Below are 27,069 nucleotides of genomic sequence, written 5' to 3'. Positions count from 1 at the left end.
TATATCTATCTAATAGTGGCAAAGTGCCCGCCCCTGTGTGTATTTTGTGTTAATGTTGGTGTATAGTCATTGGTACACGGGATATAAATGGGTCTGTGTAACACGAGTGTTCAAAATGTATATTTGTATTTAGACACGAGGATTGCACAGCACTTCACGAGCAAGTAAAATGTAATAATATGTGAGCACAGGGAATTGCACTTTATTAATTCACATGCAGTTGTACCGAGACTCCAATTGAATGATTGATTAGCAATCGAGTCTCGGTACAGCTGCATAAAAGCTGCATGTTTTCACTCACTCGGGGTTGTGTGTTCGGTGAGTGGAGAACGGGTGTGGAGGGGTAATAATAATAATAATAATAATAATAATAATAATAATAATAATAATAGTAGGTAAAATAGAAGCTCACCATGTTTTGTCTGTATAGTCCGTTTTTGTTTGTCTCTTTAATTTGGTGAATGTGTCGTGTCCTGTGTTTTTGTTTGTCTTGCAACCTTTTATTTTCTGTCTGTCTGTGCACTAGTAAATGCTGAGTGAGACCATTCTCTCTCTCTCTCTCTCTCTCTCTCTCTCTCTCTCTCTCTCTCTCTCCTATCTATATATATATATATATATATATATATATATAATAAGAAACGAACGAACGACAAACATTGATATATCTTTTATAAATTAAAAGTACAAATAGGTCTGGCAGCGAAGGGCTTCGGCTCCCATTCCAGCAGACAAGGTGTGACAGTTTATTTTCCATTGCCGACTGTCACAGAGAAGGCACTCTGCAGGGTAAAGGGCGTCAGTCCCCGCAGAGCTGCCCCGCGGTGTGACTTGATCATAGCACAAGCTCTGAGGCAGGGAGCTTCTTTCATGCAGGCTGCAAGGGGAGCGGCAGACAGGCCAGCCCTACACTTCCGTCTCAGAGCTGGACGAGACACTCCTCTCATCCTGTCTCTGAGAGGAGATCAAGACAAGGGCTTGGTTAGGTGGATTCAGGGTTTTAGATTTGCCTCCTGTCTGCGTCAGGACCCTCTCTGCCTTATCTTCCCCACCTGTGTCAGTCCCTCACCTCTTCTTTTCCCTCCCTCCTCTCCCCCACTCCTCCTTTCTCCCTCTTCTTTTCCCTCCCTCCTCTCCCCCACTCCTCCTTTCTCCCTCTTCTACTCTGTTTCCCCTCTCCCTCCCCCACTCCCTCCCTGCTCTCCCACTCCCTCCTTCCCCTCGTCAGTGTGGGTAGCCAGGGCTCCTCCCCCTCACCTGTGTGGGTAGCCAGGGCTCCTCCCCCTCCCCTGTGTGGGTAGCCAGGGCCCCTCACCTGTGTGGGCAGTAGAGGCTCCTCCCCCTGCAGGCTCCTGCTGATGTGCTGCTCCTGCTTCAAGCGCATCTCTACAGACAGCGGGACATCCGGCACCAGCCAGTCAAGCAGACAGTGAACTGTCAGGACCACATGCTGAGAGGGGAGAGGGAGAGGGGTCAGACAGGGTTGATCAGATTTCGATGGAAGATCATAATCAGAATTTGAGTTTCTTTAAAACATTCTGTTTTATTAAATAACTCCAGAGTTTGAAGAGGGTTTTCAGGCAGGGGAGAAATTATTTAAAAATGAATGTCGAAACTGAACAGTTTTAAAACAGCACACTCAGTAACACCTCCCTGTTAAGCTGAGGGAACACGGAGCCCCTTTGCGGCATGAAACTTGGTTTCAGGAGACGAGGTTTCAGGACGCTGCGCGGCACACCAGGGGAGACTCCGGGGTTTGATTCAGCAAACCTCAGGTCTCCTGGAACCAGGTTTCACGCCACAAAGCTGCTTTGTGTTCCCCCAGCTTTAGGACTTTAGGACCAGCTTGTGGTTTCCTCATCCAAATATGACCCAACCCCTTTCAAAGCTCACCTCAAATATGACCATGAAACCCAGACGCATGGCCTGGAGCCTCCATGAGAACAGCGTACTCTCCCCAGAGGCGCTGAGGAACGCCCGGTACCTGAAACGAAACACACAGCTCTGGACAAAAGTTCTGCATCTGATTTAAAACCATAAAACTGAATGAAAGCTGTGGAAGAATGTTTCAACAACATATTGAATTACACACTGCTTTGTGGTTTGCCACATACTGAACTAAAAACTGACAACAATTGAAAAATCTAACATGAAGTACTGCTGAACTACTGCTATGGCTTCTGTAGACTTTTGAGAGATCGTTTTACAGTTTCTTGGGTTATATGATGTTAAATAAAAGATCTAAATGATGTTAACGATACAGATTTTTTAAAATTATGTCTCAATCCTAAAATTCTTAGTGATGACCATTGGCCATGCGTCCCCATACCTCTCTGTGCTTTACAATGCTTCCCTATGCTTTACCAGACCTCTCTGTGCTTTACAATGCTTCCCTATGCTTTACCACACCTCTCTGTGTTTTACAATGCTTCCCTATGCTTTACCACCCCTCTCTGTGCTTTACAATGCTTTTCTATGCTTTACCAGACCTCTCTGTGCTTTACAATGCAGTCAGCTAGCGGACAGAGTTAACTGCAGCGTTTTCCTGTTGTGCCGCAGTGCTGTACCCCTGGGGTCCCCTTGCTCACCTGCACGCGGTGCTGTTGTGGGTGTCCGTGTACTCCAGGGGAGCGTATGCCAGAGAGAAGTTGACGTAGCCTCTCAGGTCCCCATCGTGGTTAATCTTGTAGAGCATGCGTGGGAGGAACTCAGAGCTGAATGTTATCAGGACTGCCTGCTGATGCAGAAGACAAGCCAGGCGTCAGGAGGACAAGGGCCGGCCCTGCAGGTGTCCGCTCTGAGCTCACTGGATGCCTGGCCGGTCGGGTTCACTGCAGCGCGATCAGGAGGTTTTGCCTCCCTGACCCCCGTGGGCGCGCCAGAGCCAATGCGATGCTCCCTCCAGTATCCCCCATGCTCCTCTGACTACTGTAGGACTCGCCCTGCAAACTACGCGGTCATGTCTTTACCCAGTGAGTCAGTCAGGGACCCCGGATGTCGTATTTTTAAAAAGCAGTTCAGTTTACCGTAATCACGCTGCAGGAAACACCCCCCACAAGTGTAAAATGTGAAGCTTAAGACAAGATGTGGTCCCTATTCTTTCCCCTTTGCAATATTCTCTGCAGGGTTAAGGGTGTGTGTGTCTGAGCGGGTGTGCTGATCTCTGCAGGGTTAAGGGTGTGTGTCTCTGAGCGGGTGTGCTGATCTCTGCAGGGTTAAGGGTGTGTGTCTCTGAGCGGGTGTGCTGATCTCTGCAGGGTTAAGGGTGTGTGTCTCTGAGCAGGTGTGCTGATCTCTGCAGGGTTAAGGGTGTGTGTTGCTGAGCGGGTGTGCTGATCTCTGCAGGGTTAAGGGTGTGTGTTTCTGCCCCGGCTTGCGTGGCTCACGTTGCTGATGACGGACAGCTTGGTCAGCACCTCCAGGATGCTGAACCACACTCCGATGTTGTGAGCCTTCTCCGCGACGGGCCTCCGCACTTCCAGCAGCAGCTTGCGCGCGTCCAGCCGGATCTCCATCCAGTTATTGATCAGAGCGAAGAGAGGGGCGAGAGGGAAGGCTGCCACAAAGATCGTGATGAAGCCGAACTGCAGCACTGCCAGAGAGACACACTGTTCAGGGATCGCAAGCTGTCCTAGCGTTCGAATTAATAATATATTATTATTATTATTATTATTATTATTATTATTATTATTATTATATTATTATTATTATTATGTAGTTACGAAGAAGTCGCTCTCTGATCCCCCCAATTGAGACGTACGTAGTTGTTGACGACGACGACGTCTCAACGAAGGTGATCTGGAGCGAACAAAAAGGGACCGCAGAGGAGGCTACTGCCTACGTGATGGACGGATTAGTAATAATAATCTTTATATAGCGCCTTTCATAGTGGACAATCACAAAGCGCTTTACAAGATAGGAGACCAGGGTGTGTGACCTATGCATCAGCTGCAGAGTCACTTACAACAACGTCTCACCCCAAAGACGCAGCACAAGGAGGTTCAGTGACTTGCTCAGGGTCACACTCACTGTGTGGCTGAGCTAGGATTTGAACCTCCTGATAACAAAGCCCCTTTCTTTGGCCACTGGACCAGCAGTGGCTAAAGCCTCAGGCTGTGCTGTGTTCCTGATTGCTGTTTCAGACAGGCTTGTCTGTGTCTCTCCTCCTCACCCATCTCCAGGTACTCTGGCAGCAGCCCATCGAACCGGTCCCTCTTGAAGTCCTGCTCCCAGGGCTGCTCCCGACTGTGGTCAGTCAGCCCGGTCCTCCGTCTCAGCAGGTAGGAATGGAGCTTCCTGCTTCACAGCGAGAGGGATGACACAGGAGCAGCTTCAGAGCAGGGCGCTGCGTGCTTCAATACAGGCTTCAATACAGCCTTTCAATACAGGCTTTAATACAGCCTTTCAATACAGGCTTTAATACAGCCTTTCAATACAGGCTTCAATACAGCCTTTCAATACAGGCTTCAATATAGTCATAGTGTTGTAATTGTCTGTCACCAGACAGCCAGCTCAGTGATGTTACTCACGGGACAGCCAGCTCAGTGATGTTACTCACGGGACAGCCAGCTCAGTGATGTTACTCACGGGACAGCCAGCTCAGTGATGTTACTCAGAATCTGTCTCCCGATCATGATGACTATCAGCTGCTGGGTCAGTTCCACCAGACACCCTCCTGGGCCGCACTGCAAAGAGAGAGAGCGGGGATCAGGGAGCGCTTCCCTTAGAAAAACTCTCCACAGTAAATCGACACACTCATTTTTGTTTTTTAATATGCTTTACCACCCCTCTCTGTGCTTTACAATGCTTCCCTATGCTTTACCACCCCTCTCTGTGCTTTACAATGCTTCCCTATGCTTTACCACCCCTCTCTGTGCTTTACAATGCTTCCCTATGCTTTACCACCCCTCTCTGTGCTTTACAATGCTTCCCTATGCTTTACTAGACCTCTCTGTGCTTTACAATGCTTCCCCGTGCTTTACCAGACCTCTCTGTGCTTTACAATGCTTCCCTATGCTTTACCAGACCTCTCTGTGCTTTACCAATGCCTCTTTTCCTGTCATTAACCAATCAGCTGCTTCCCTCTATTGACTGACAGGCACTGCTGAGGTGAAAGGGCCTGCAAACTCCTGTCCTTAAGGTCCAACCAAATAAGATTTCTCTCAACAATATTCTTCACAAACCAAATTAAAACGTTTTGGGGTTTCCCTGTTCCTCACCTCTTCGTTTCGGACCTGCATGAGGTGTCCGTAATGCCCAGGGTAGCCTATGAACCTGCAGACATAACAAAAAACAGCTTTACTCTACAAGAACTGTCAGCTTACCAAGTGAAAGCAAAGGCAAAGCATCTTCGGATGCAATGCAGACAGACAGTGGCACTGCAATGGTTGTGTATTACAGCAAGGGGCAATGGTAGCACAATTATAGGGCAGCTACAATGGGATGAGACTGGTAGAATGGTACCAAAGTATGCTAACTATACTCTTCCCAAATGGTCTTTTCTCTAACCGTGGTGAAGCTGGGTAATTGAATAGTATAAAGCACAGGGAACTGCAATATCACTGTGCAAAGGCAGTAGTGAGGAAGGCATTTTCCAGCACGACTGACCTGCCTTTGAAGAAAGCCACGTAGACAGAGGACGAGTAGAGGTTGACCACCTGAAACACGAAGACTTTGAAAGAGAAGGAGTCTTCATACTGGGACTGGGTGCGGGGCGTCTCTACAGGGAGAAACACGGGTATCAGACAGGCAACAGGGCTGGGCTTAGAAACACTGAAAAGAAACTGGATGCATTCAACGACAAACGCTTCAGCTGGGAGTCTTTCTCAATGTGTTGGGAGGCTTGGTGGTCAGGTGGTTAAAGAAAGGGGGGGGGGGGGGGGGGGGGAGATTACCAGGAGGTTCTGGGTTCAAATCCTGGCTCTGCCACTGACTCCCTGTGTGTGGGACCCTGAGCGAGTCACTGAACCTCCTTGTGCTCCGTCCTTCGGATGAGACGCCAAACAAGCGAGGTCCTATTGGAAGAGACTCTGCAGCAGCAGCAGTTGTTGATGATGCAGAGTTCACCCCCCTAGTCTCTGTAAATCGCTGTTCATACCAATGAGGATCAGTACTGTGCTCTTACCCCAGTGTGTGAGCTGCATTGCCAGCTCTGTGTAGACCCGCTCCATGATAACAATAAGGATGAGTTGCACCATAGCTCCGCTCGTTCCAGCGATCATAGTGGCCTGATTCAAACAGAAGGACACGGGCCCTTTAGAAAAGTGTACCATGCAAATTGAATCCACACAGAAGTTTTGCAGTTTTCCCATGGGTAGACTATGCATTTATCTTTTTTTTATTTTATTAGCATTGCTTTATCGTACCTCTCTGGGCTCTACAATGCTTCCCTATGCTTTACCGTACCTCTCTGTGCTTTACAATGCTTCCCTATGCTTTACCACACCTCTCTGTGCTTTACAATGCTTCCCTATGCTTTACCAGACCTCTCTGTGCTTTACAATGCTTCCCTATGCTTTACCACACCTCTCTGGGCTTTACAATGCTTCCCTATGCTTTACCAGACCTCTCTGTGCTTTACCATACCTCTCTGTGTTTTACAATGCTTCCCTATGCTTTACTAGACCTCTCTGTGCTTTACAATGCTTCCCCATGCTTTACTACACCTCTCTGTGTTTTACAGTGGGATCGATTCCTTCTGCCTGTAAAGGCAGTGATTGCTGGTCCTGCAGGACTGGGGTCTCACCTGTGTTTTCAGCACTGTGATTTCAGACCGGAACAGAACGATGGTGACAACGCTGCGATATATGATGATGGCTACGAGATAGATGAGGACCACAGTCAGCTAAAGAGAGGAGAGGAGAGGAGAGAGCAGGGTGAGCTTGCAAGCTTATCCCATAAACCTTATCTGCTGTGCACAGCCACTTTGCTATATACTGCTATGGACAAAGGTTTTGCATCACACTACAGAATTTACAAAATTTTCTTTCATAAAGTACAGCTGCTGCTGCAGAGTCTCTTCCAATAGGACCTCGTTTGTTTTGTGTCTCATCCGAAGAACGGAGCACAAGGAGGTTCAGTGACTCGCTCAGGGTCCCGCACACAGGGAGTCAGTGGCTGAGCCAGGATTTGAACCTCCTGGTATCAAGCCCCTTTCTCTAACCGCTGGACCAGCAAGCCTATCTCTTAATTAACTAATACGGGCTGTGTCCTCACCATCATTGCGATGACGGAATAGACTGTGAAGATTCGCGGGAATCGAGTCTTGAGTGGGAGGTAGGGTTCATGCCAGCCGGTCCGGGGCGCCTTTGCTGCATATTCGGGGAGCACAGGCTCCTGCAGGGTGAAGGGGGTGGGGGTGTCATTCTATCAGGGCAATACTGACAGCGGGCAATGAGAAACGTACGCATGTGAACGAGAACAAAACAGTGATGTATAGCGTCTTCCCTGCCATACTGGCGCTTTGAAAACAATAAATAACAGTGCTGGATTTAATACTAAAAGAAACTTTAATAAAATTCAAGGGCAAACGTTTTCCACGGGATGTTTGCACTTTACTATAGTTTACCTCATCTGGAGATATTGAGAACTTCACTAAAACATTTTGTGGTCATTTTGTAATGTTTGCAATGTGCTGGACCACACCTCCATGTGCTTTACAATGCTTCCCTATGCTTTACCAGATCTCTCTGTGCTTTACAATGCTTCTCTGTGCTTTACCACACCTCTCTGTGATTTAAAATGCTTCCCTATACGTTACCAGACCTCTCTGTGCTTTACAATGCTTCTCTGTGCTTTACCACACCTCTCTGTGCTTTATAATGCTTCCATATGCTTTACCAGACCTCTCTGTGCTTTACAATGCTTCTCTATGCTTTACCAGACCTCTCTGTGCTTTACAATGCTTCTCTGTGCTTTACCAGACCTCTCTGTGCTTTACAATGCTTCTCTGTGCTTTACCAGACCTCTCTGTGCTTTACAATGCTTCCCTATGCTTTACCAGACCTCTCTGTGCTTTACAATGCTTCCCTATGCTTTACCAGACCTCTCTGTGCTTTACAATGCTTCCCTATGCTTTACCACACCTCTCTGTGCTTTACAATGCTTCCCTGTGCTTTAATGCCTTCTGTGCTTTACAATGCTTCCCTATGCTTTACCAGACCTCTCTGTGCTTTACACCTTCCCTCTGTGCTTTGTGCAAATGCTTCCCTATGCTTTACCAACCTCTCTGTGCTTTACAATGCTTCTCTGTGCTTTACCAGACCTCTCTGTGCTTTACAATGCTTCTCTATGCTTTACCAGACCTCTCTGTGCTTTACAATGCTTCCCTATGCTTTACCACACCTCTCTGTGCTTTACAATGCTTCCCTATGCTTTACCAGACCTCTCTGTGCTTTACAATGCTTCCCTATGCTTTACACTCTCTGTGCTTTTCACTGTGCTTTATACTTTTACTGTGGGGAACTTTCATAAGGGGAAGTTTTTTCTTCCAGTCAAAACATTTATCATTGAATTTTATTACGTTTCTTTTAGTATTTCTACTGAAGATATAAAAAAAAAAAAAAAAAAAAAAATGTTTGCAATGCATTAAGTTTCTTTGATATTTCTATTGAAGACATTGAAAAAGACTTCCATTCTAAACACTGGCCATCGGATCTACCTTGTTTCAGTATTTCTAAATCCAGCCCTATGCTCTGGTGAAGCGGCTGGCGGGGCAGCCCTACCTCCTCGTAGCCCATGCTGGTGCTGTCCCAGTGATAACACAAGGACCTGCTCTTCCTCTTCCAGGCCTCCAGGAACAGCACTGCCCAGAAGGAGATGAAGACGCTGTACAGCACAGTGCCTGGGTGGTCAGACAGGTAGCTCAGCTGCAGGAACACGAAAAATTATTATTATTATTATTATTATTATTATTATTTATTATTATTATTATTATTATTATCCGAAGTGACTTACAGAGACTAGGGGGTGAACTCTGCATCATCAACAGCTGCTGCTGCTGCAGAGTCTCTTCCAATAGGACCTCGTTTGTTTTGCGTCTCAAGGACGGAGCACAAGGAGGTTCAGTGACTCGCTCAGGGTCCCGCACACAGGGAGTCAGCGGCTGAGCCGGGATTTGAACCTCCTGGCAGCAAACCCCTTTCTTCAAACACACAGAAACCACGCACACATGACTGACCGACTGATCCCTCAGCGTTTGGGCTGGATAACAAGTCGTGCCAGAAGGCAGGGTGATACGGCAAACGCACCTTAGTCAGGTTACAAGCGATGGACAGGTTCCAGATCTTGCAGCTGTCACAAAGGGGGCACATCTTAAAGGTGTCCCCGCTCTCACACAGCTCAGCCCTGCAAGGAAAGAGGAGAGGGGGAGGCTCATTTCTGCTGTACGGGTACCCACCGAGTACACCCACACAAACAGATCTGCATTAAGGAAACTACAGCCTTGGCATCACTCTGTTGCAAGGCATTCTGGTCTGAAGGTCTCTGCGTGGTGTTATTTGCGAAAGGGGCTAGCATCAGGCAGGAAGCCCATATATGGCCTGTTTGCACAAGCATCTGTTGTGTAGCGGTAAGAAGAAGCCAACAGCTCAGCAGAATGAAACCAACGAGGAAGAAGCACCACTGACTGTCTCGTACTGGCAGTGGAAATGTGATGCTTGTGGCTTGGATCAGAGCCATACTGAAGATTTGCTTCAAACTATTACTTTAGCAGGGGTGAGGGGGCTGGTGTCATTCCAGTTCACTCACGTAGCACAAAGGTACAAAACTGGGAGGGGTCCCTTACTGATTGGCGCATGGAGAGAAGGAAGGGACAGTCCAACTATTAAGAAACTTCGCAATTCCAAGGCCAAACAATTTCGACTAGAAGACCTTCAGGACCTTGAAGAAGACTTCTAGTCAAAACGTTTGTGAATTTATGGCGTTTCTTTTAGAATTTCTAACTACCACAGGTCAACCAATCAATCAATCAATCAGTCTTTATTTTATATATAGCGCCTTTCATAGTGGACCACCATCACAAAACGCCTTACAAGATAGTGAGGAGCAATGCATAATACATTAATACAGTGAAATACAAGGCATAGCACAGTCAATACAAACAGTAATATTGTGTTACGTCTATGTAATTTTTAAATACACTTTATGTCAGAGCACACTCAATACAAACAGCATATAACACAATGCAGATACATTAAATACAGTGAAATACAGGGCAGAGCACAGTCAATACAAACAGTATATAACACAATGCAGATACATTAAATACAGTGAAATACAGGGCATAGCACAGTCAATACAAACAGCAAAAACACACAATGCAGATACATTAAATACAGTGAAATACAGGGCAGAGCACAGTCAATACAAACAGTATATAACACAATGCAGATACATTAAATACAGTGAAATACAGGGCATAGCGCATTCAATACAAACAGCATATAACACAATGCAGATACATTAAATACAGTGAAATACAGGGCATAGTACAGTCAATACAAACAGTAAAAACAATGCAGATACATTAAATACAGGCAAATACACTAAATACAAGGCTAGGATGTGAATTCTAGACATTGTGGATGTGTGTGTCACACAGAATCATGAGTTTTAGATACAGTTTAAAAGAAAAAACTGAAAAGGACTATACCTCTCACACACTATTGGTTGAAATGAACCTGTCTACCCTCATGTGTGTATTGAATCCTATATTAGCTCTATCAATGCACTATCAGGGTCTTTTTTCCTGCTTCTCGTCCTGTGCAGTGTGTCGTTCTGGCTGTCACAGTGGGTAAGTGAGCAGAAAGCTGTGATACTCACACTGGGACGTCACTGGAGAGGGTAAGTGCTCCGTAAACGAAGACCAGGACCCCCGCCAGGGAAGCAGGTACCAGCCAGGAGGTGTAAAAACCTTGAGGACAAAACACAGGTCAATCCCTGCAAGCAATCCCAGACCAGCATGACCAGAAAAACAGGATTCCGCTTAATGAGTGTGTGTGTGTAACGGTCGTGGGTGTGCTAATATCTAATTAATTAATTAATCCTTCTCTGAGTAAATTGCGGAACTTCACAATTAAATTAATGGATTTCTTGATTACACTGTGATAAACGACGATTGCTCGAACACTAACCCTGTCTTTCTGACTGCTTTGAAACAGACCAGCCTCTAGCGAGTTTATGTTTACACTGAACAGCAGGATTCACAAAAAAACAATTTCTGATGCCAGATCACATAAATACTCTTGTAATCTCATGTAACTGAACCTCATGTAATTGTCTGATTGTTATTTGTATTTTCTGAATGGGTAAAGAAGGAATAATGAAACGCTTTAGTATGAGGCTGTGTGGTCCAGTGGTTAGGGGTTTGATACCAGGAGGTTCAAATCCCAACTCAGCCGCTGACTCCCTGTGTGTGGGACCCTGAGCGAGTCACTGAACCTCCTTGTGCTCCGTCCTTCGGATGAGACGCCAAACAAACGAGGTCCTATTGGAAGAGACTCTGCAGCAGCAGCAGTTGTTGTTGATGATGCAGAGTTCACCCCCCTAGTCTCTGGAAGCTGTTTTGGATAAAATCATCTGCTAAATGACTCATTAAAAATTCATCATTACTAATAATAATTATACCTAGCCACACAAAGTAGAAAGTCACCCTCTCTCCGAAGTAGTGTCGGATGTGCTCCACGGGCTGGTACTTGTACCACCTCCACCAGTTTGCCCAGTAGCGACCCAGGATCTGCCTGCTGTTCAGCTCCTCTGGTGGGACAGTGAGGTCTGGCAGCACGTCGGGATGCTGTGTGGAACAGACGAGAGAGGCAGCGTGAACTCGACCCCACATACTGAGACCTCCTCATTTTGCACGGCACTGTTGTCTTTCTCAAGGCTGTGTTTGAATCAAAACATTGGAGGTATTTATAGGTGTTTGACGGCATGACAGTGACTTGTTATTGATTATATTCAAATCCATGATTTATTCCTACATGATGGAATAGGGTTCTATATATTGGGGCATCATTTTTACTTCTGTCTTTAAATTTGTATTAATTCTAATTCACATTGTTTTATATAAACTTGTATTTATATTATCATGCAATGTTGGCTCTGAGGATCAGCCTTGATTTGGCCTCCCCAGCGCATCAGCATGCACAACTTTTGAATGAAATTTGGTTATTTATTTAAATGTTATACGCTTATTGGAGTCAATTAATTATTTTCTGTTGAGTCCCGCTGGCATCAGTCTATTTATCCATTTACTTTCTTTTATTCTTCTATATATCACATTGTCTAATTTTAGCTGTTCTAATACTACAAACTGTACATCATTTATGTCATTTCCTTGATTGGTATAGTGCTGTACCATTGGTTCACTAATATCCATATATATCTATCAGGTCAACATTTTGGATCACAGCCCTCGACCTTCCCCTGGATGACAGAGGAGGCCATGCAGAGTTTGGCTGCGCTGGCTCCTGCTGGGTCCGGGTGCATAAAGGAACAGACAGACTTTCTTCTTTATATATTGAGATATAGATATACAGATGTCCTGCCAGTTAAATCTGGCAGGCAGCTCACATCGTGAAGGGGATAGGCAGCTGAGAACACCAATCTGTCCAGCAATTTGTTTATTCCAATCTGGTCACTCCTCCCTTTCCCATAGGGAGTTCTGCATAACACCTCGTACACCTGAAATAAATGAATACAGAATATGAAAAATTATTATATATATTATCGTATTTATTATTATAATAATAATAATAATAATAATAATAATAATAACGTGGGCTTTATTTTCAATCAGTTGCAACTATCAAAACAGTTCTGTGCATTTTCTCTGGTATGCGCTGTCGTTCATCATATTGGTCTCAAATGTGAAGTTTTGAAAGTTTTAGCAAAACATCTGGTAGCTCCCTAGGTTAAAGAAATCTCGGTTAAGGTGAAATTTGCCAATCAGCTGCTTCCCCTATTGATTGACAAGCTTTCAGCCAGTAACGTGACTCTGAAGACACTGCTTGGCTGACCCAGAAAGAGCAAACAGATTTTTTAAAATGACAATACCGGTTTGCTAGGACGTGTGTTTCTTTAAAAAACGACACCAGAGACCTACTTAGATATAGATGGGCAAAAAAGATTCATGAAATGATTTTGTTAACATAAATCCCTTTGAATAGAGGTTTCAGACAATCTCATATTTCGCTAAAACAAATTTTTAATTGGCGTAAGTCTATCTGTGGAACAGCATGAATCAACGTTTTCACATGCTTGAGCCAAATTTGGGGACGAAGAGTCAGTAAACCAACCTGTGTCTTTTGTCAAAACCCAGGTTGCCAGTCGGTGGAATTAAGATCTGTCGAGATTATTAACATTTGCCTGCAGATTTCTATGTATCCACAGCTTCAAACACAGTCTTCACACTTCGCCTGGTTTTACTTCACTTTTCCCCTGCTGTCCAATTGTTTTAATAGGCTTTCACTGTGCTTTACTGTACTGGATCACGGTGAACTATAGCAAACATTTCTTAGAAACATCTAATATGGTATATCTGGTATATATGGATATGGTATATGGACACCATGGGAAAAGTAAACCATGCGAAAACACTATGATAACTTCACCATGGTAAACTTTCATAAGGGTAGAATTTTCAGCTTGTGACAAAAATAAATGAAAAAAACGAAAACATAATTTTGATCTTTTATTTAACATCATGTAAATCAAAGAAACTACAAAACGATCTCTAAAAAGTCTACCGGAAGCCAGAATAGCAGTACAGTAATATTTCATGTTACATTTTGAAAACTTTTGGCCACAGCAGTGTCGTCACAAGTGTGCTGAAGGCACTGGCTGAACAGGTGCTATAGCTCTATAGCTGACTCACGATTCTCTGCCTCTGTGTGGTGCTGAAGAAAGTCTCAGGATTTTTACTGCCGTGAAACCTGCTCGAGAAAGGGAGGCAAAGAGACGGTACGTTACAAGCAAAGCCTGTTGGCTCTGTAGCATTGGTACAGCCGGAGAGTAATATTAATATCTTTATTTTCATATAGCGCCTTTCACAGCGGACCGCCATTACAAACCGCTTTACACAGGCAGGCTGTGAACTGCGCATTATATGCAGAGACACCTCCAATAGGACGTTGATTTAGAAATCTCATTCACAGAGCACAAGGAGGTGAAGCGACTCACTCAGGGTCACACACAGCCAGTCAGTCAGTGACAGAGGTGGGATTTGAACCCGTGACCTTCTGGTTACAAGCCCCCTGGACTTAAACCACTGGACCACACCGCCTGTCATACAATATAGCAATGAATGATTTAAAGTTATTCTCAGCTGCGAGGATTAGGCACCCCCTACCTCTTGAACTTGGCCCGACTGAAGGGGCACATGTAGAAGTTTGGGGGATGGTTGGGCACGTTCTCGTAGAAGGGGTTCGGGAGCCTGAGCTTCCTCAGCAGTTTCAGAGTGGTGGGCTCGTAGACGCGAGGACAGACCTGGGGTCAAGGACAAGAGGAGAACACAAAGGAGCCACTCGAGTCAAGAATCGCCGGCTTTTGTCGTAGAAAACCCTGTAAAAATGTAACAGCAGTCTTGAATCTGGCGAAGTGCATTCATCTCCTGCCCAGCAGAGTTGAAAGACCACACTATCAGGATCTGTAGATTTCTGGAACACTGGAACAGCATTGCACTTTGTACAAGTTTCAGGGCTGCTCTGTCTCTCACTGCCTCCCACCGCCTCCTCAAGACCACCCTGTTTAGACTGCACTTTGGACTCGCCTGACCTCAGCACCACACCACTGGATCCTCAGCTGATGCGCTATCCTTGCACTGCTAATCTCTCACTGTAGATATAACTCGCTGTGATCCAAACTTGCTGCATCCCAGTTCATATTGTATTCTAGCAGTGTTATTATTTGCACTGACAGTAAATTACACTGTATTTCAATATGAAGCTTGATTTGTAACCCTGCGCTGCCCTGTAGCACGCTGCATGCTTGTGTCTAACTGGAACCTGCTCCTGACCCTCCCCCTCTCCAGGGACACCTTTGCAAACCAGCTGCAGCTCAAATGAACAAAGTTTTCAACTAATAAATAGACTGACTTGCCTTAAGAGGGCACAGCATTCTGAGCTCTTCAGCGTAGAAACCCAGGACCTCGAAGGGGGCGTTGATTTTAAAGTAATGGATCTTCTCCTTAGCACTCGTAGTGACTTCCTGCAAAAGGAAAAGAGAAAAATAAACAAACACAATTCAAAATTGCAATGAACGCTCTCCGGTAGCTGGCTGAGTTTTAAAGGCGTGCTAGCCAAGGTTTTAAAAGACTTGTAAAAGTATCCCATAGTAAAAGTGTAATAAAGCACAGAGAGGACTGGTAAAGCATAGGGAAGCATTGTAAAGCACAGAGAGGTGTAGTAAAGCATAGAGAGGTGTGGTAAAGCACAGGGAAGCATTGTAAAGCACAGAGAGGTCTGGTAAAGCATAGTGAAGCATTGCAAAGCACAGAGAGGTCTGGTAAAGCATAGGGAAGCATTGTAAAGCACAGAGAGGTCTGGTAAAGGACAGGGAAGCATTGTAAAGCATAGAGAGGTGTGGTAAAGCATAGGTATGCATTTTGAAGCATAGAGAGGTACATTATATTAAAACATGGCAAACCAGGGTAAGCTCATGTAAATGCATTGAGTAACCCTGGGAAAATGTCACAGCATGGTACCGACCAAACAACCAACAGGGGAAGCAGCTGGTTGGTTAATGAAGCCAATGAAGGGGGGCAGGGACAATTTCACCCTCCAATGAAGTACAAGACTATCTCAAGACTAACTCAAGGCAGGGCTTGCAAGCAGCGCATTCTTTCACCTAGCATAGCCTGGTGTCAGATAGTATGTTTTAAAATGAGAACACATGTTTGCTAAAGCCTTCGTTCAAAGCTACAGCACTGAGATCCATTACAGTGAGCGGGGGCGCACCACAGCCGAGATGCAGGGAAGGCTTTTTTGTCCGCAGCAGCCCTGTGAAGTTGTGTAAAGTCCTGTTCACCTCCTCCGTCCTCAAGCCAGCCCTGCAGAGATTACACAGGAACGTCTTTCTCCACTTCTCCTTGCACAGCGCCTTCTTATTTGTTTGCTCTTCTCTGGGGATCAGACTGTCCTTGGGCTCTTGTTCCTCCAAGCTCTCCTCCCATACCAGCACAAAATCTAAAACAGGGATGGGAATAAGACTCCTGTTGCACAGCAGTGTGATCCAGTCCAGGTTTTACTGCCAGCTTGATCAGCCCCCGGTGTGTCTAGCTAACAAGCCAAGGTGTGTCTTATTAAACTCCTGGTAAAGCCAGGAATGGATCAAACTGCTATGCAATGGGGGTGATAAAATATGAACACAGCTTCAAAACCGAAATCCTATAAGAAGCCGAGCGTCGATTTGATCAGCCTACATCTTGATAAGCAGCGGCTGGAATTTTTAGATTATTTTACAGCGCTGCCCTGAATTGCATCAACCACCAATTTGGAATGAGTAATCCTAGGAAAATCAAACATAAGGGACATTATCAACAATCTGTTTGAGTCTTGATTATAAACTGTACTGAAAAAACGATTACTCTGTTATCAGTGTTTACTGAATGTGATGGAAATTAGACTCCCGTTGCATAGCAGTTTGATCCCTTCCTGGTTTTACTAGAAGTTTAAAAAGACACACCTGCACTTGTTACCTATAGACTGGGGCTAGCTTCTCACAACCTCCCTGTTGAGAAGCACTTGGTAAATGTGAAGGATTAGCTACTACAACACTTCATATTAGCTGCTCATGTTGTTGTGAGTTGTTATAATCGAGGATTTGAGTAAACTGTTAATGCTCCTTAGCTATAGCTATATATCGATATATATATATCTATATATATATATATTTAATATATATATATATATATGCTGAATGTGTCTAAGACTTTTGCACAGCTGTGTATATACTGTAAAAATTGCTTTAATAACTTTAATAAAAACATGACTAATAAATTACTTTCTGTATAAATAAAATCTATTTAAAAAAACAGTAAGACCTTGTATAGTCCTAATTATGGTGGTAATTATAGTTATTATTATCTCAAGAGTTGCATGCATTACACACAGAAGTCTCCAAACAACTACAGCTCTGGCCAAACGTTTTGCATCAGCTAGAATTATAGGATGGAGACATCATTTAAAAAAACTGCATGAGCACCATTTAGATATTTAATTTAACATCACTTAATCAAAGAAACTACAAAATGATATTGCCGAAATCTACCGGAAGCTGTAATAGCAGCACAGTAGTATTTCATGTTAGATTTCGAAATGTCACATTTTTCCAGTTTTTCGTTCAGTATCTGGGAAACTGCAAAGCGGCGTGTGATTCAAAATGCTAACATGATTCGACGGGTTTCATTCGACTGCATGGAGCAGAATCAGTTCATTCTCTAGCCATGCAGCTGCACATATATGTTTTACCTGGAATTGAATGCGTTATGAAATGGAATGATAATCTGATAATTCCTTACCGATAGCAGCCCCCGCGCTTATGCGGTCGTTCCACTTTGCAGGCATGTCTCAAGGGGTCACTGAAACCACAAAGCAGCACAAACACTGACTTTCAATTACCGTACAGATCTGATTACATCCTGCTGAACTCCATCCAGCTGGCACGAGGGTGCCACTGAAATAAATATAGCATGAACATGGGCAACGTTTGCGTGGCATTTACCAATGGGCTTAAACATTTTCCTTTGCAAAAGGTAGCTTCAGGTTTTATTATTATTATTATTATTATTATTATTATTATTATTTATTATTATTAGTCATTTAGCGCACACACACATTCTATTCTGAGATCATTAATATCATCAGCATTGTGGAATTTTGTTTAAAAGACTACTTCTTTTTAAAATACTGTTTTTTTTTGTATTCTGATAATTGATTTGTAATCAATTATTCTACCTTTTTAAGTAACTAAAATATCCTTTTCTTTTTTTCATTATTCTTATTGATCATTTTGGTACACAGCAGTCTTCTAGTAAAACCATGGGTCGATAGAAGTAAATAAAGTTTGATATATATATACACATACATACTCTAGTGCAGGAGTCGCCAGAGCCCGTCCTGGGTTGTCCTGGGGACCCCCTGTGTGATGCTGGTTTTCCATTACCTCTAAGATGTTTAAATTTGAACTGTGCAGCCGTTTAAGAGCTGAAAACAATGACAGGCGTCTAATTAAGCTAATTATCAGTTCAACGAAGGGTTTGGTTCAGTAATTGAGAGCGCAGTGGGATTGGGGGGAGCGGGGGAGGGGTCCCCCAGGACCAGGATTGGGAAACCAGTAGTCGAGATTAACCATTGTGTCTTGATATTAGGAAAGTCTAGCCTGCCATGGAGACCTTTAAGATAGATTAGCCATCTTCATATAAGTAAAGACCACAGATAAATACATAGGCAAAGGAAAAACTAACAACAGGAGTCTGCGTTTCCACCTCACTCCCCCAAACTCGAGGGAACACGGAGACACTGCGGCTTGATTTAAATCGCGCTTATACTAGCCTGTCAAAAAGGACTGGACAGAAAACCAAGGGGGTCAAACTGAGTCTCACCAATAATTTTAAGGGGTTTTTTTTTTTTTGTTTTGTTTTTTTTTTTTTTTAAAAAAAAAAAAAAAAAAAAACCAAGCACTTTTCTACATATATATTATATAGATATATATCTAGATATATATTATATATATATACGTTTTACTACATACAGACCTATACATTCAAGGAAGGATTATAAAAAAGAGTTAATGACACAGATCATAAATAAAACGCAATTCATCATAAAACAGAACGATTAAAAAAAAAAAAAAAGTTACAAAAAAAAATTGAAGGTTTTAGATTCTGTAAATTAGCTTATTACAGGATATGGCAGTTTATCTAACACTTAACAGTGTAAAACTACCGTAACAAATATAGAAATACGTTTTTGTTTGTACATTTTGATTATAAACAGAGAACTCCCCGGTTACCATGACATCGTGCTTGACAGGTGACGCTCCTCCGTCGATTTCTTTGCTTGTCATTCTCATTGAATAATTAATCACTGACATGCAGTAAAATGTATTCTTACACAAATCGAAATTAATAACATTGTAATAAACAACAGAACCCGGGCTGGTTTAAGTAATCGAATTAATCGTGCACATTTGCCGTGATCTGCTTTATGAGGGAACGTTATTGTTAGCTGAGGTAAATGTAAATAACACGTTGTGCCATGATCCTGTTATCTTTCAGGTTAACCTTGTTATTTTCAATGTTGACTCGCTTTAGGCCTCCACACCAGCTCCAACCAGCGCTGCCGTTTTCTGCTCAAAGGACAAGGGTGACAGACAACAAATACAACGCACTATGCAATACTGCTATTCCCTTACCAGAGATTACCCTGGTTTGTCGTGATTTAAAATAGGCTTTACCACACCTCTGTGTGCTTTACCACACCTCTCTGTGCTTTACCACACCTCTCTGTGCTTTACCACACCTCTCAGTGCTTTACCAGACCTCTCTGTGCTTTGCAATGCTTCCCTGTGCTTTACCAGACCTCTCTGTGCTTTACAATGCTTCCCTATGCTTTACCAGACCTCTCTGTGCTTTACAATGCTTCCCTATGCTTTACCAGACCTCTCTGTGCTTTACAATGCTTCCCTATGCTTTACCAGACCTCTCTGTGCTTTACAATGCTTCCCTGAGCTTTACCAGACCTCTCTGTGCTTTACAATGCTTCCCTGTGCTTTACCAGACCTCTATGTGCTTTACAATGCTTCCCTATGCTTTACCAGACCTCTCTGTGCTTTACAATGCTTCCCTGTGCTTTACCAGACCTCTCTGTGCTTTACAATGCTTCCCTGTGCTTTACCAGACCTCTCTGTGCTTTACAATGCTTCCCTGTGCTTTACCAGACCTCTCTGTGCTTTACAATGCTTCCCTATGCTTTACCAGACCTCTCTGTGCTTTACAATGCTTCCCTATGCTTTACCAGACCTCTCTGTGCTTTACAATGCTTCCCTGTGCTTTACCAGACCTCTCTGTGCTTTACAATGCTTCCCTGTGCTTTACCAGACCTCTCTGTGCTTTACAATGCTTCCCTATGCTTTACCAGACCTCTCTGTGCTTTACAATGCTTCCCTATGCTTTACCAGACCTCTCTGTGCTTTACAATGCTTCCCTGTGCTTTACCAGACCTCTCTGTGCTTTACAATGCTTCCCTGTGCTTTACCAGACCTCTCTGTGCTTTACAATGCTTCCCTGTGCTTTACCAGACCTCTCTGTGCTTTACAATGCTTCCCTATGCTTTATTATTAAGGGTGAGTCAATAGTTCCCAGTCAATAGTTTTTCATACCCCAGCAAACTCTCTCAGCGACAACAGTCCTGGGTAGTGATCAAAACGGTCTATATACACACTCACACCCGACACAAAAAAGGGTAAGTCCCAGTCAATAGTTGTTTCATGATAATAAACACTCAACAATGACACAAAAGGTTTTGTGTCAAAAGGTATATATAATATCACGTTAGCAACTCACACTACGACAAAAAAGGGTTCCGAGTACCGCATAGTTTTTATATATTAACATGCTGTGTGTGTGGAGGGTCGACATCGGCGTTAGGAGTCCGATGAGTGTAGTTTTTCATATCCTCTTTCATTAACTTGGTTTTGTGTGCACTTGCGACAATGTATAACTTGCTTCCTCCCAGCAATGGTGGTACCACTACATTGTTTGGGGGTTGCACCCAGTACCGCAGCGTGATAGGCCAAACTGCTGTGCGAGGTCGACATCTGATTGGATGTTAAAACAAACCAAGACTCCGCCTCCGATTTTGACACAGCAGGTCGGGTTTACTGGAGAGACAATACCTATTATACCAGAACTGAGAGGGTCAGGCAGACAGCATCTAACACTGCAAATCATTGTAACATATCCACTCGAGGGGTTTGATGTATTCATGCATTTATTTATTTATTGTATCTACATTAAAAGGTAATGGATTTCGTGCTAAGCGGAGCAGCCGCTTGCGGTGCGTGTCTCTTCACTAACCCCCTGGAGGTGGTCAAAACGCGGATGCAGCTGCAAGGCGAGCTGAAAGCGCCCGGCTCCTATCAGGTGCATTACCGCAACGTCTTCCACGCTTTCTACACCATCGGGAGAGTGGACGGCTTGGCCGGGCTGCAGAAGGGCTTGGTGCCCGGGCTGCTGTACCAGTTTTGCATGAACGGGTTCCGGCTCGGGTCCTTCGCGATCATCGAGTCAGCCGGCTACATCCACTCCGAGGACGGCAGAGTCATCCCCGGCAAAAGCATCGCCGCCGGGGCTATAGCCGGGGTCATAGGCGCTGTTATGGGGAGCCCAGTCTATTTGGTATGTAGAACGAAATATGAATTATTAAAAATGCAATAAATATTAAAGAACGACCGTGTTTACGCGACTGACAAGAGGAAACCGGGCAGGCTTTTATACTTTCGCGATAAGGTTAGGAGTGCAGTATTTTAAATTCATAATGAGAGCCGCAGACGGCTTTTAAATACAGTTTCAAGTTTACCTGCGTTGCCAAAACTAAACCGGAGAAGCCGGTTATTTACACGGTTTTCTGGTCCGCTGCCGATTTATTTATTTGTTTATTTTGAATCACTGTATTTATCTGTGCGGTGTTACATATGCGAATCGCTTAAGCTGATCATAAGAAAAACACACATATTAATTATTTATATCATCACTGCATGAATGCAAAACGGGCCGTTTAAAACCGACCCCTGTGTGATGATGTTAAATCCGCATGTAAAAGTGCGTGTTGTAAGTTGTAAAGTTGTTTATTAATAATAATAATAATAATAATAATAATAATAATAATAATCCTCTTTCATAGTGGACCACTACATTGTCATTAGTATTGTGAATTACGTCAACGGCTTCAAAAAATATGTTCAATTGCTTGAATCTGGTGGCAAATTCTATCCGGAGAGCTTTCGTAACATTGATTAAAATCATATAGCTTGAAATGTTATATACATGTTTAATATTGTGCAATTCTGCGGTTGTACATAATTCTGCACTCGCCCACAAATAATCTCACTCCCTTCCCTTCGGGTTAAATTTCTGTTAACACCTGCTTGTGCTTCGCACAGTCTAGCCTCAATCAGACAAGTGCGGCAAATCAGCAAGCTGTATAGGTCTGATTGATGGAAACGATCTTCAAAGAAAGTAAATCCCGCCCCCAGGCAGGTGTGTGTTTTTTAGTGGTAATTAGCAAAACAATTCTATTAGTATTCTGAAGTCTGATTATTATTATTATTATTATTATTATTATTATTATTATTATTATTATTATTGCAATGATCAGGAGCCAGGAGTTTGAGCAGGGTTACAAACTCACACTAGCCCTGCTGCTGCTGCACCCAGTCCTGGGGTTCAGAGCTCCCCTCAATGAAGTTTATTATTAATATTGCAATGATCAGGAGCCAGGAGTTTGAGCAGGGTTACAAACTCACACTAGCCCTGCTGCTGCTGCTGCACCCAGGCCTGGGGTTCAGAGCTCCCCTCAATGAAGTCTGTTTTATTATTAATATTGCAATGATCAGGTCCGTTTCTCCTGGCATCTCTGAGTAAATAAAGCACCAGAGGTCGACAGGGTATGTTTGCATTGAAGCCACAGATTGGCACACAGAAAAACAGGCTTTCTAGCAGTTCAGAGAGTTTACTGGGAAAGATCCAACACTGTTAGTCACACGAGGGTTTTGGATTACGGTCAGGAGTTAAAAAGTACACCCAGCTAACAAAATCATTTCAGGGAGGTACCCAAGAAATATTGATATCTTTCTCACATGGTCCCAGATGAAGAGAGACCTGTATTCTGCTCTAAACCTATGGACACACATGTGTGTATATACACACACATATACATATATATATATATATATATATATATATATATATATATATATAAAAAAAAATATACATTTTATGTGTAAGGGGGGGTGAAGACCACATGCAGAGTACGTCTCAGTCCTCTATAGCTGTGGGATACCGACACCCTGTCATCAGGACAGGGTTACACAGACCTCAACCCTTGGGGGGAGTACAGAGTCAGTCTACTTCCTCTATAGCAGTGGGACACCAGCACTGTCATCAGGTAGGGTTACACTCCTCACCCTTGGGGGGGGGGGGCTAATCCTGGTGTCTGGAGCCAATCAGAAGAGTCTAATCCTTTAAACGATGGAGCAGATTGTAACGTCACTGTGATTGCTTTTCTGCACGCTCCCATTGCGGGTAACTCTTTCCTTCAAGTGTCTCCAAGTACTGTGAATTTGCATAGTCGTTATTCTCTTACGCAGCGTAACTACGCCTGCATTTGCTATGTTATTATGCATAGTTATTATTATGTCATTTAGCAGATGCTTTTATCCAAAGTGACTTCCAGAGACTAGGGGGGGGGTGAACTCTGCATCATCAACAACTGCTGCTGCTGCAGAGTCTCTTCCAATAGGACCTCGTTTGTTTGGCGTCTCCTCCGAAGGACGGAGCACAAGGAGGTTCAGTGACTCGCTCAGGGTCACACACAGTGAGTGAGCTGGGATTGAATTGGGCACCTCCTCGTAACAAAGCCCCTTTCATTAGTCTTTCTGCATGATATATGCAAACACACAATTGTATCAGAAAAGTGGGGGTTACTGCTATATTGTGGCTGTATGCCTTAAGTACTAACTGTGCATAATGACACTGTGATGCTATGTAAGCACACATGTTTTTGCATAGTACTATATGAGTGCACAGTAATTAGAGTCTCTTGACAAAAGCATTGCTGAACAGGGCAGGCATTCTGGTTTGAGCAGCTTTGACCTTGTTTAAACTGTGCTTCCTCATTCAATTCAGATCATGTGACAACAATGCGACTTTTTCATTTTATAGAGTAGGTGGGGCTGGCTGAGTTAGCTATTCCACTTTTGACAGTGCGACTCAATTCAGCCCATCCTCCTCCACCTCCTCTCCATCGCTGAGGGAACGCAGATTTAGACAGGGCTGTCATGCGACTGATTGAATGGAACGCAAAAAAAAAGGCTCTTCAGTGTCAAATTCTATCAAGTCAATTAACAAAATGAGCTTCTATATTATAATAATATCTAATAAGCACTGCTTCTCACCTCTTTCTCTCTCTCGCGCACTGGCGTCTCGCTCAGGGAATGGTGCACGCGCTGGTGCGTATAAAGAAGCAGCATGGCATTCTGGGATTGTGGAGGGGGTCAAGCGCGGCCGTGCCTCGGGTCACGGTGGGGTCGGCCACCCAGCTTTACTCCTTCACCGCAGCCAAAGAGTTTGTCCGTGACCTCCAGGTAACTCCCCTTTGTCTGTGTGTGTGTGTTGTCCGTTTCAGTGTTCTAGAACACCCTGTAGTGTTTACAAGAAACACACATCTGGCCTCTGTTGTTGTTCTATCCCAAATTGTCTGTATAACACAATTTTTCCAACTCAGACATGTTCGCCAGGGGAGAGACGGAGCTTTGTCTTCTAAGGGTCGCGGTGTCTCCAGATCACGCTCCCACCTGCAACGATGCTGCCATTTGAAACGAGAGGCGCGTCATGGGAGGGTGCGCCCTCTGGAGGCTGATCCTGGTTTTTCGGTCAGGGTTTGTCGGCCCTCTCTAACGTTTCAAAGACCTCAGTCAATCCACCTCCTAAATTTTTATCCAGATAGGCTGCATTTTGTTTCACTATAAAGAAATTTAAAAAAAGCTTTTGAAAGACATTTGGAAGAAATTGTGCGGTTCTACGCAGTGTGTGTTCAGTCCTTTACCAGAAGGAAGCGAACTAAACTGTCGGGTCCAATTTATTCTCACACACGCTGTTAATCCCCCCCCCCAGAGTAAAACAGGTTTGAATCGCAAAAGGACACTCAGCACTGTATCTCCAGCCAAGCCCCACCCCTTGTTCGCTGTATTTTTCACATACCTCTTTATAGACGTGCACACTGATAAATCCAATCCTGATCACTCCTTTGATCACCAGACTCCTCAATAATGCGATCCAAGTCAGCGCTGGATGCAGAAGCAGCTGTCTCTTGTTTTGTGTCCGTGTTCTGTCTGTGGTGCATGTTGCTATGGGATACGCCCTTTTTTTTTCCCAGTTAAACGGCTTTGGGTAGATATCATGGAAATAGTGAAAACAATACCGCGCATTCCTTTGGAAGGAGATTAACTGTGCTGCTTCGTTTAATTACATCTTCGTTCCAGTGTGCCACACAACACTCCCCCTCTCTCTTCCAGATCTTCCCGTCAGAAAGCTGGCTTGTAGCTCTCACGGCCGGGATGGTGAGCAGTGTGGTGGTCGTGGTTGCCATGACCCCCTTCGACGTGGTCAGCACACGCCTCTACAACCAGCCCGTGGACAGCAGGGGACAGGTGACAGCTTTGTGCAGGCAACACGCTCAGGGGTGTCTCATCAGGGTCTGAGCAAAACCAGGTTTCAAACTGCTATGCAATGGGAGCCTCCCTTCCATCCTTGCTACGTGAAGACTCAGAGACCAAGCTTACTTGCCTAAACTCCAGAGTGAAATTCGATTCCAACAGCTCTGGCCAAAAGTCCTGCAATCACCCTGCAGAATTAACAAATTTTTCCTTCACAAAGTCAAATGAAACCTTCCGAATAATGTTAAGTTAACATATTGATTTACACCCCACTGCTACTTGAAATTGAAACATTTGACATTTTTAAATCCAACATGAAATACTACTGTGCTGCCAACATGGCCTCGGTGAAGGACTTTTTGTAGGTATAATTTTATAGTTTCTTTGATGTTAAATTAAAGATATGAATTACGTTCGTACAGCTGTTCCTTTTTAATTCTAGATCTCGATCCTATAATTCTAGGTGATGCAAAATTGGAGAGAGCTGGAGACTGATAAAGAAACGCTGAGAGAGATGTAAAGTTTGGAACCTAAGCCTCTCTCTCTCTCTCTCTCTCTCTCTCTCTCTCTCTCTCTCTCTCTCTCTCTCAGGGTCTCCTGTACCGCGGGTTTGTCGATTGTTTCATGAAGACGGTTCGGAAGGAGAGCATGCTGGGATTGTACAAGGGGATCGGAGCGTCGTACTTCCGCCTCGGCCCGCACACCATCCTGTCTCTGCTGTTCTGGAACGAACTGCGCAAGTTCTACTGTCAACACCGGCTGCACAGCTAGTGGAGCAACCACAGAACCGGACTGCCCTGCCAGAAACACCTCAACTGGGCTTGGGGCTCCAGCCCTGCTGCTGCTGCTGCTGCTGCACCACCCACTCCTGGGGTTCAGAGCTCCCCTCAATGAAGTCTGTTATTATTATTAATATTGAAATGATCAGGAGCCAGGAGTTTGAGCAGGGTTACAAACTCACACTAGCCCTGCTGCTGCTGCACATAGCGCTGAAGTTCTGGTACTTAAATTGAGTTAATTCCACAATGTAAAATAACACAAATTACAGATTTAGCAAAAGGGTTAGGGTTAGGCAGCGATTAGGAGCACAGAGCAGTCGGATGAACGGCTTTAGTCCTCTTCCCAATACATCAGTGTTTCAGCAATCGCACACTGAGGAACGAGTTCATAGGGAAATTGATTTCACGGTCTTTTAGAAAAATCGGCCAAGCGGGGCGTGCAAACGAGATCGCGGCATGTTGACGAGAGAGCGACCCGTCTTTGCTGAAGCTAGAACGAAGAATACAGCGTTTGACGCGGGGCACGCTTTCTCACAGTCGTTCTGCAGCGTGACTGCATTTACACCAAAGAGGAGTCGCTTCTGCTTGGAAATGAAAAAAAGTCAAGACTTGCCATTTTTAAAAGCCCATGAAATGAAATCAGCTTAGCTTTGAACGCGTCTCTCGGCGTGTGATGGAAACGCACGAATGGCTGAACGGGGATCAACCAGGTAAAGGAGAGGAGGAAAGCAGATACGCTGCCCGCGTGATGCATGATAAGATCTCAGGAATATTTAACAAGGGACCGTTTTGTTAAAAGATAGAAACCTTCTTATTCTTCATTCAAGATCCACTCTGAACTGCAGAGAGCTGGGATGTGCAT

The 27,069-nt window shown here is 44.2% G+C and overlaps 2 protein-coding genes across 10 annotated transcripts; one reads left to right on the top strand and one right to left on the bottom strand.

The window, feature by feature from the left end:
- Nucleotides 1-696: 696 nt before the first annotated feature.
- On the bottom strand, nucleotides 697-24,249 carry LOC121306490 (anoctamin-7-like). Of its 6 annotated transcripts, none has more exons than XM_041238215.1 (23): nucleotides 24,169-24,249; nucleotides 17,513-17,572; nucleotides 16,021-16,178; nucleotides 15,094-15,201; nucleotides 14,345-14,481; nucleotides 13,871-13,928; nucleotides 12,568-12,678; nucleotides 11,623-11,788; nucleotides 10,819-10,909; nucleotides 9,246-9,342; nucleotides 8,721-8,864; nucleotides 7,213-7,332; nucleotides 6,743-6,841; nucleotides 6,122-6,224; nucleotides 5,605-5,716; nucleotides 5,217-5,271; nucleotides 4,585-4,682; nucleotides 4,169-4,293; nucleotides 3,384-3,589; nucleotides 2,586-2,731; nucleotides 1,891-1,981; nucleotides 1,313-1,447; nucleotides 697-951 (listed from the first exon to the last, which is right to left on the bottom strand). In XM_041238215.1, exons 2-23 carry the CDS (start codon nucleotides 17,556-17,558, stop codon nucleotides 904-906), a joined length of 2,454 nt encoding a protein of 817 aa, XP_041094149.1. In that variant the 5' UTR covers nucleotides 17,559-17,572; nucleotides 24,169-24,249; the 3' UTR covers nucleotides 697-903. The 6 variants fall into 6 exon arrangements, with proteins under 6 accessions (XP_041094149.1, XP_041094147.1, XP_041094146.1 ...); XM_041238213.1 differs by lacking the exon at nucleotides 24,169-24,249 and adding an exon at nucleotides 18,973-19,498; XM_041238212.1 differs by lacking the exon at nucleotides 24,169-24,249 and adding an exon at nucleotides 19,006-19,498.
- On the top strand, nucleotides 20,670-26,335 carry slc25a35 (solute carrier family 25 member 35). 4 transcript variants are annotated; one of them, XM_041238222.1, is made up of 5 exons: nucleotides 20,681-21,395; nucleotides 23,107-23,159; nucleotides 24,205-24,357; nucleotides 25,288-25,422; nucleotides 26,020-26,335. In XM_041238222.1, exons 1-5 carry the CDS (start codon nucleotides 21,017-21,019, stop codon nucleotides 26,197-26,199), a joined length of 900 nt encoding a protein of 299 aa, XP_041094156.1. In that variant the 5' UTR covers nucleotides 20,681-21,016; the 3' UTR covers nucleotides 26,200-26,335. The 4 variants fall into 4 exon arrangements, with proteins under 4 accessions (XP_041094153.1, XP_041094156.1, XP_041094154.1 ...); XM_041238220.1 differs by lacking the exon at nucleotides 23,107-23,159 and having other exon boundaries at nucleotides 20,682-21,391; XM_041238221.1 differs by lacking the exons at nucleotides 23,107-23,159; nucleotides 24,205-24,357 and having other exon boundaries at nucleotides 20,684-21,391.
- Nucleotides 26,336-27,069: the final 734 nt, after the last annotated feature.

Source organism: Polyodon spathula, chromosome 48, assembly GCF_017654505.1.
Source record: "Polyodon spathula isolate WHYD16114869_AA chromosome 48, ASM1765450v1, whole genome shotgun sequence".
NCBI classification, from domain to species: Eukaryota; Metazoa; Chordata; class Actinopteri; order Acipenseriformes; family Polyodontidae; genus Polyodon; species Polyodon spathula.
The sequence above is the reverse complement of the archived record's forward strand: the minus strand, read 5'-3'. Positions and strand labels throughout refer to the sequence as shown.

Excerpts from the sequence above, each read along its gene's own strand:
- LOC121306490 (XM_041238215.1), bottom strand. The coding sequence starts at position 17,558 with ATGCCTGCAAAGTGGAACGACCGCATAAGCGCGGGGGCTGCTATCG. Across the intron at positions 3,590-4,168 it reads GCCAGAGTACCTGGAGATGG|TGCTGCAGTTCGGCTTCATC; the intron begins GTGAGGAGGAGA and ends TCTCTCTGGCAG. Across the intron at positions 1,982-2,585 it reads CACAACAGCACCGCGTGCAG|GTACCGGGCGTTCCTCAGCG; the intron begins GTGAGCAAGGGG and ends GTTTCGTTTCAG.
- slc25a35 (XM_041238219.1), top strand. The coding sequence starts at position 21,017 with ATGGATTTCGTGCTAAGCGGAGCAGCCGCTTGCGGTGCGTGTCTCTTC. Across the intron at positions 21,392-24,204 it reads TGGGGAGCCCAGTCTATTTG|GGAATGGTGCACGCGCTGGT; the intron begins GTATGTAGAACG and ends CGTCTCGCTCAG.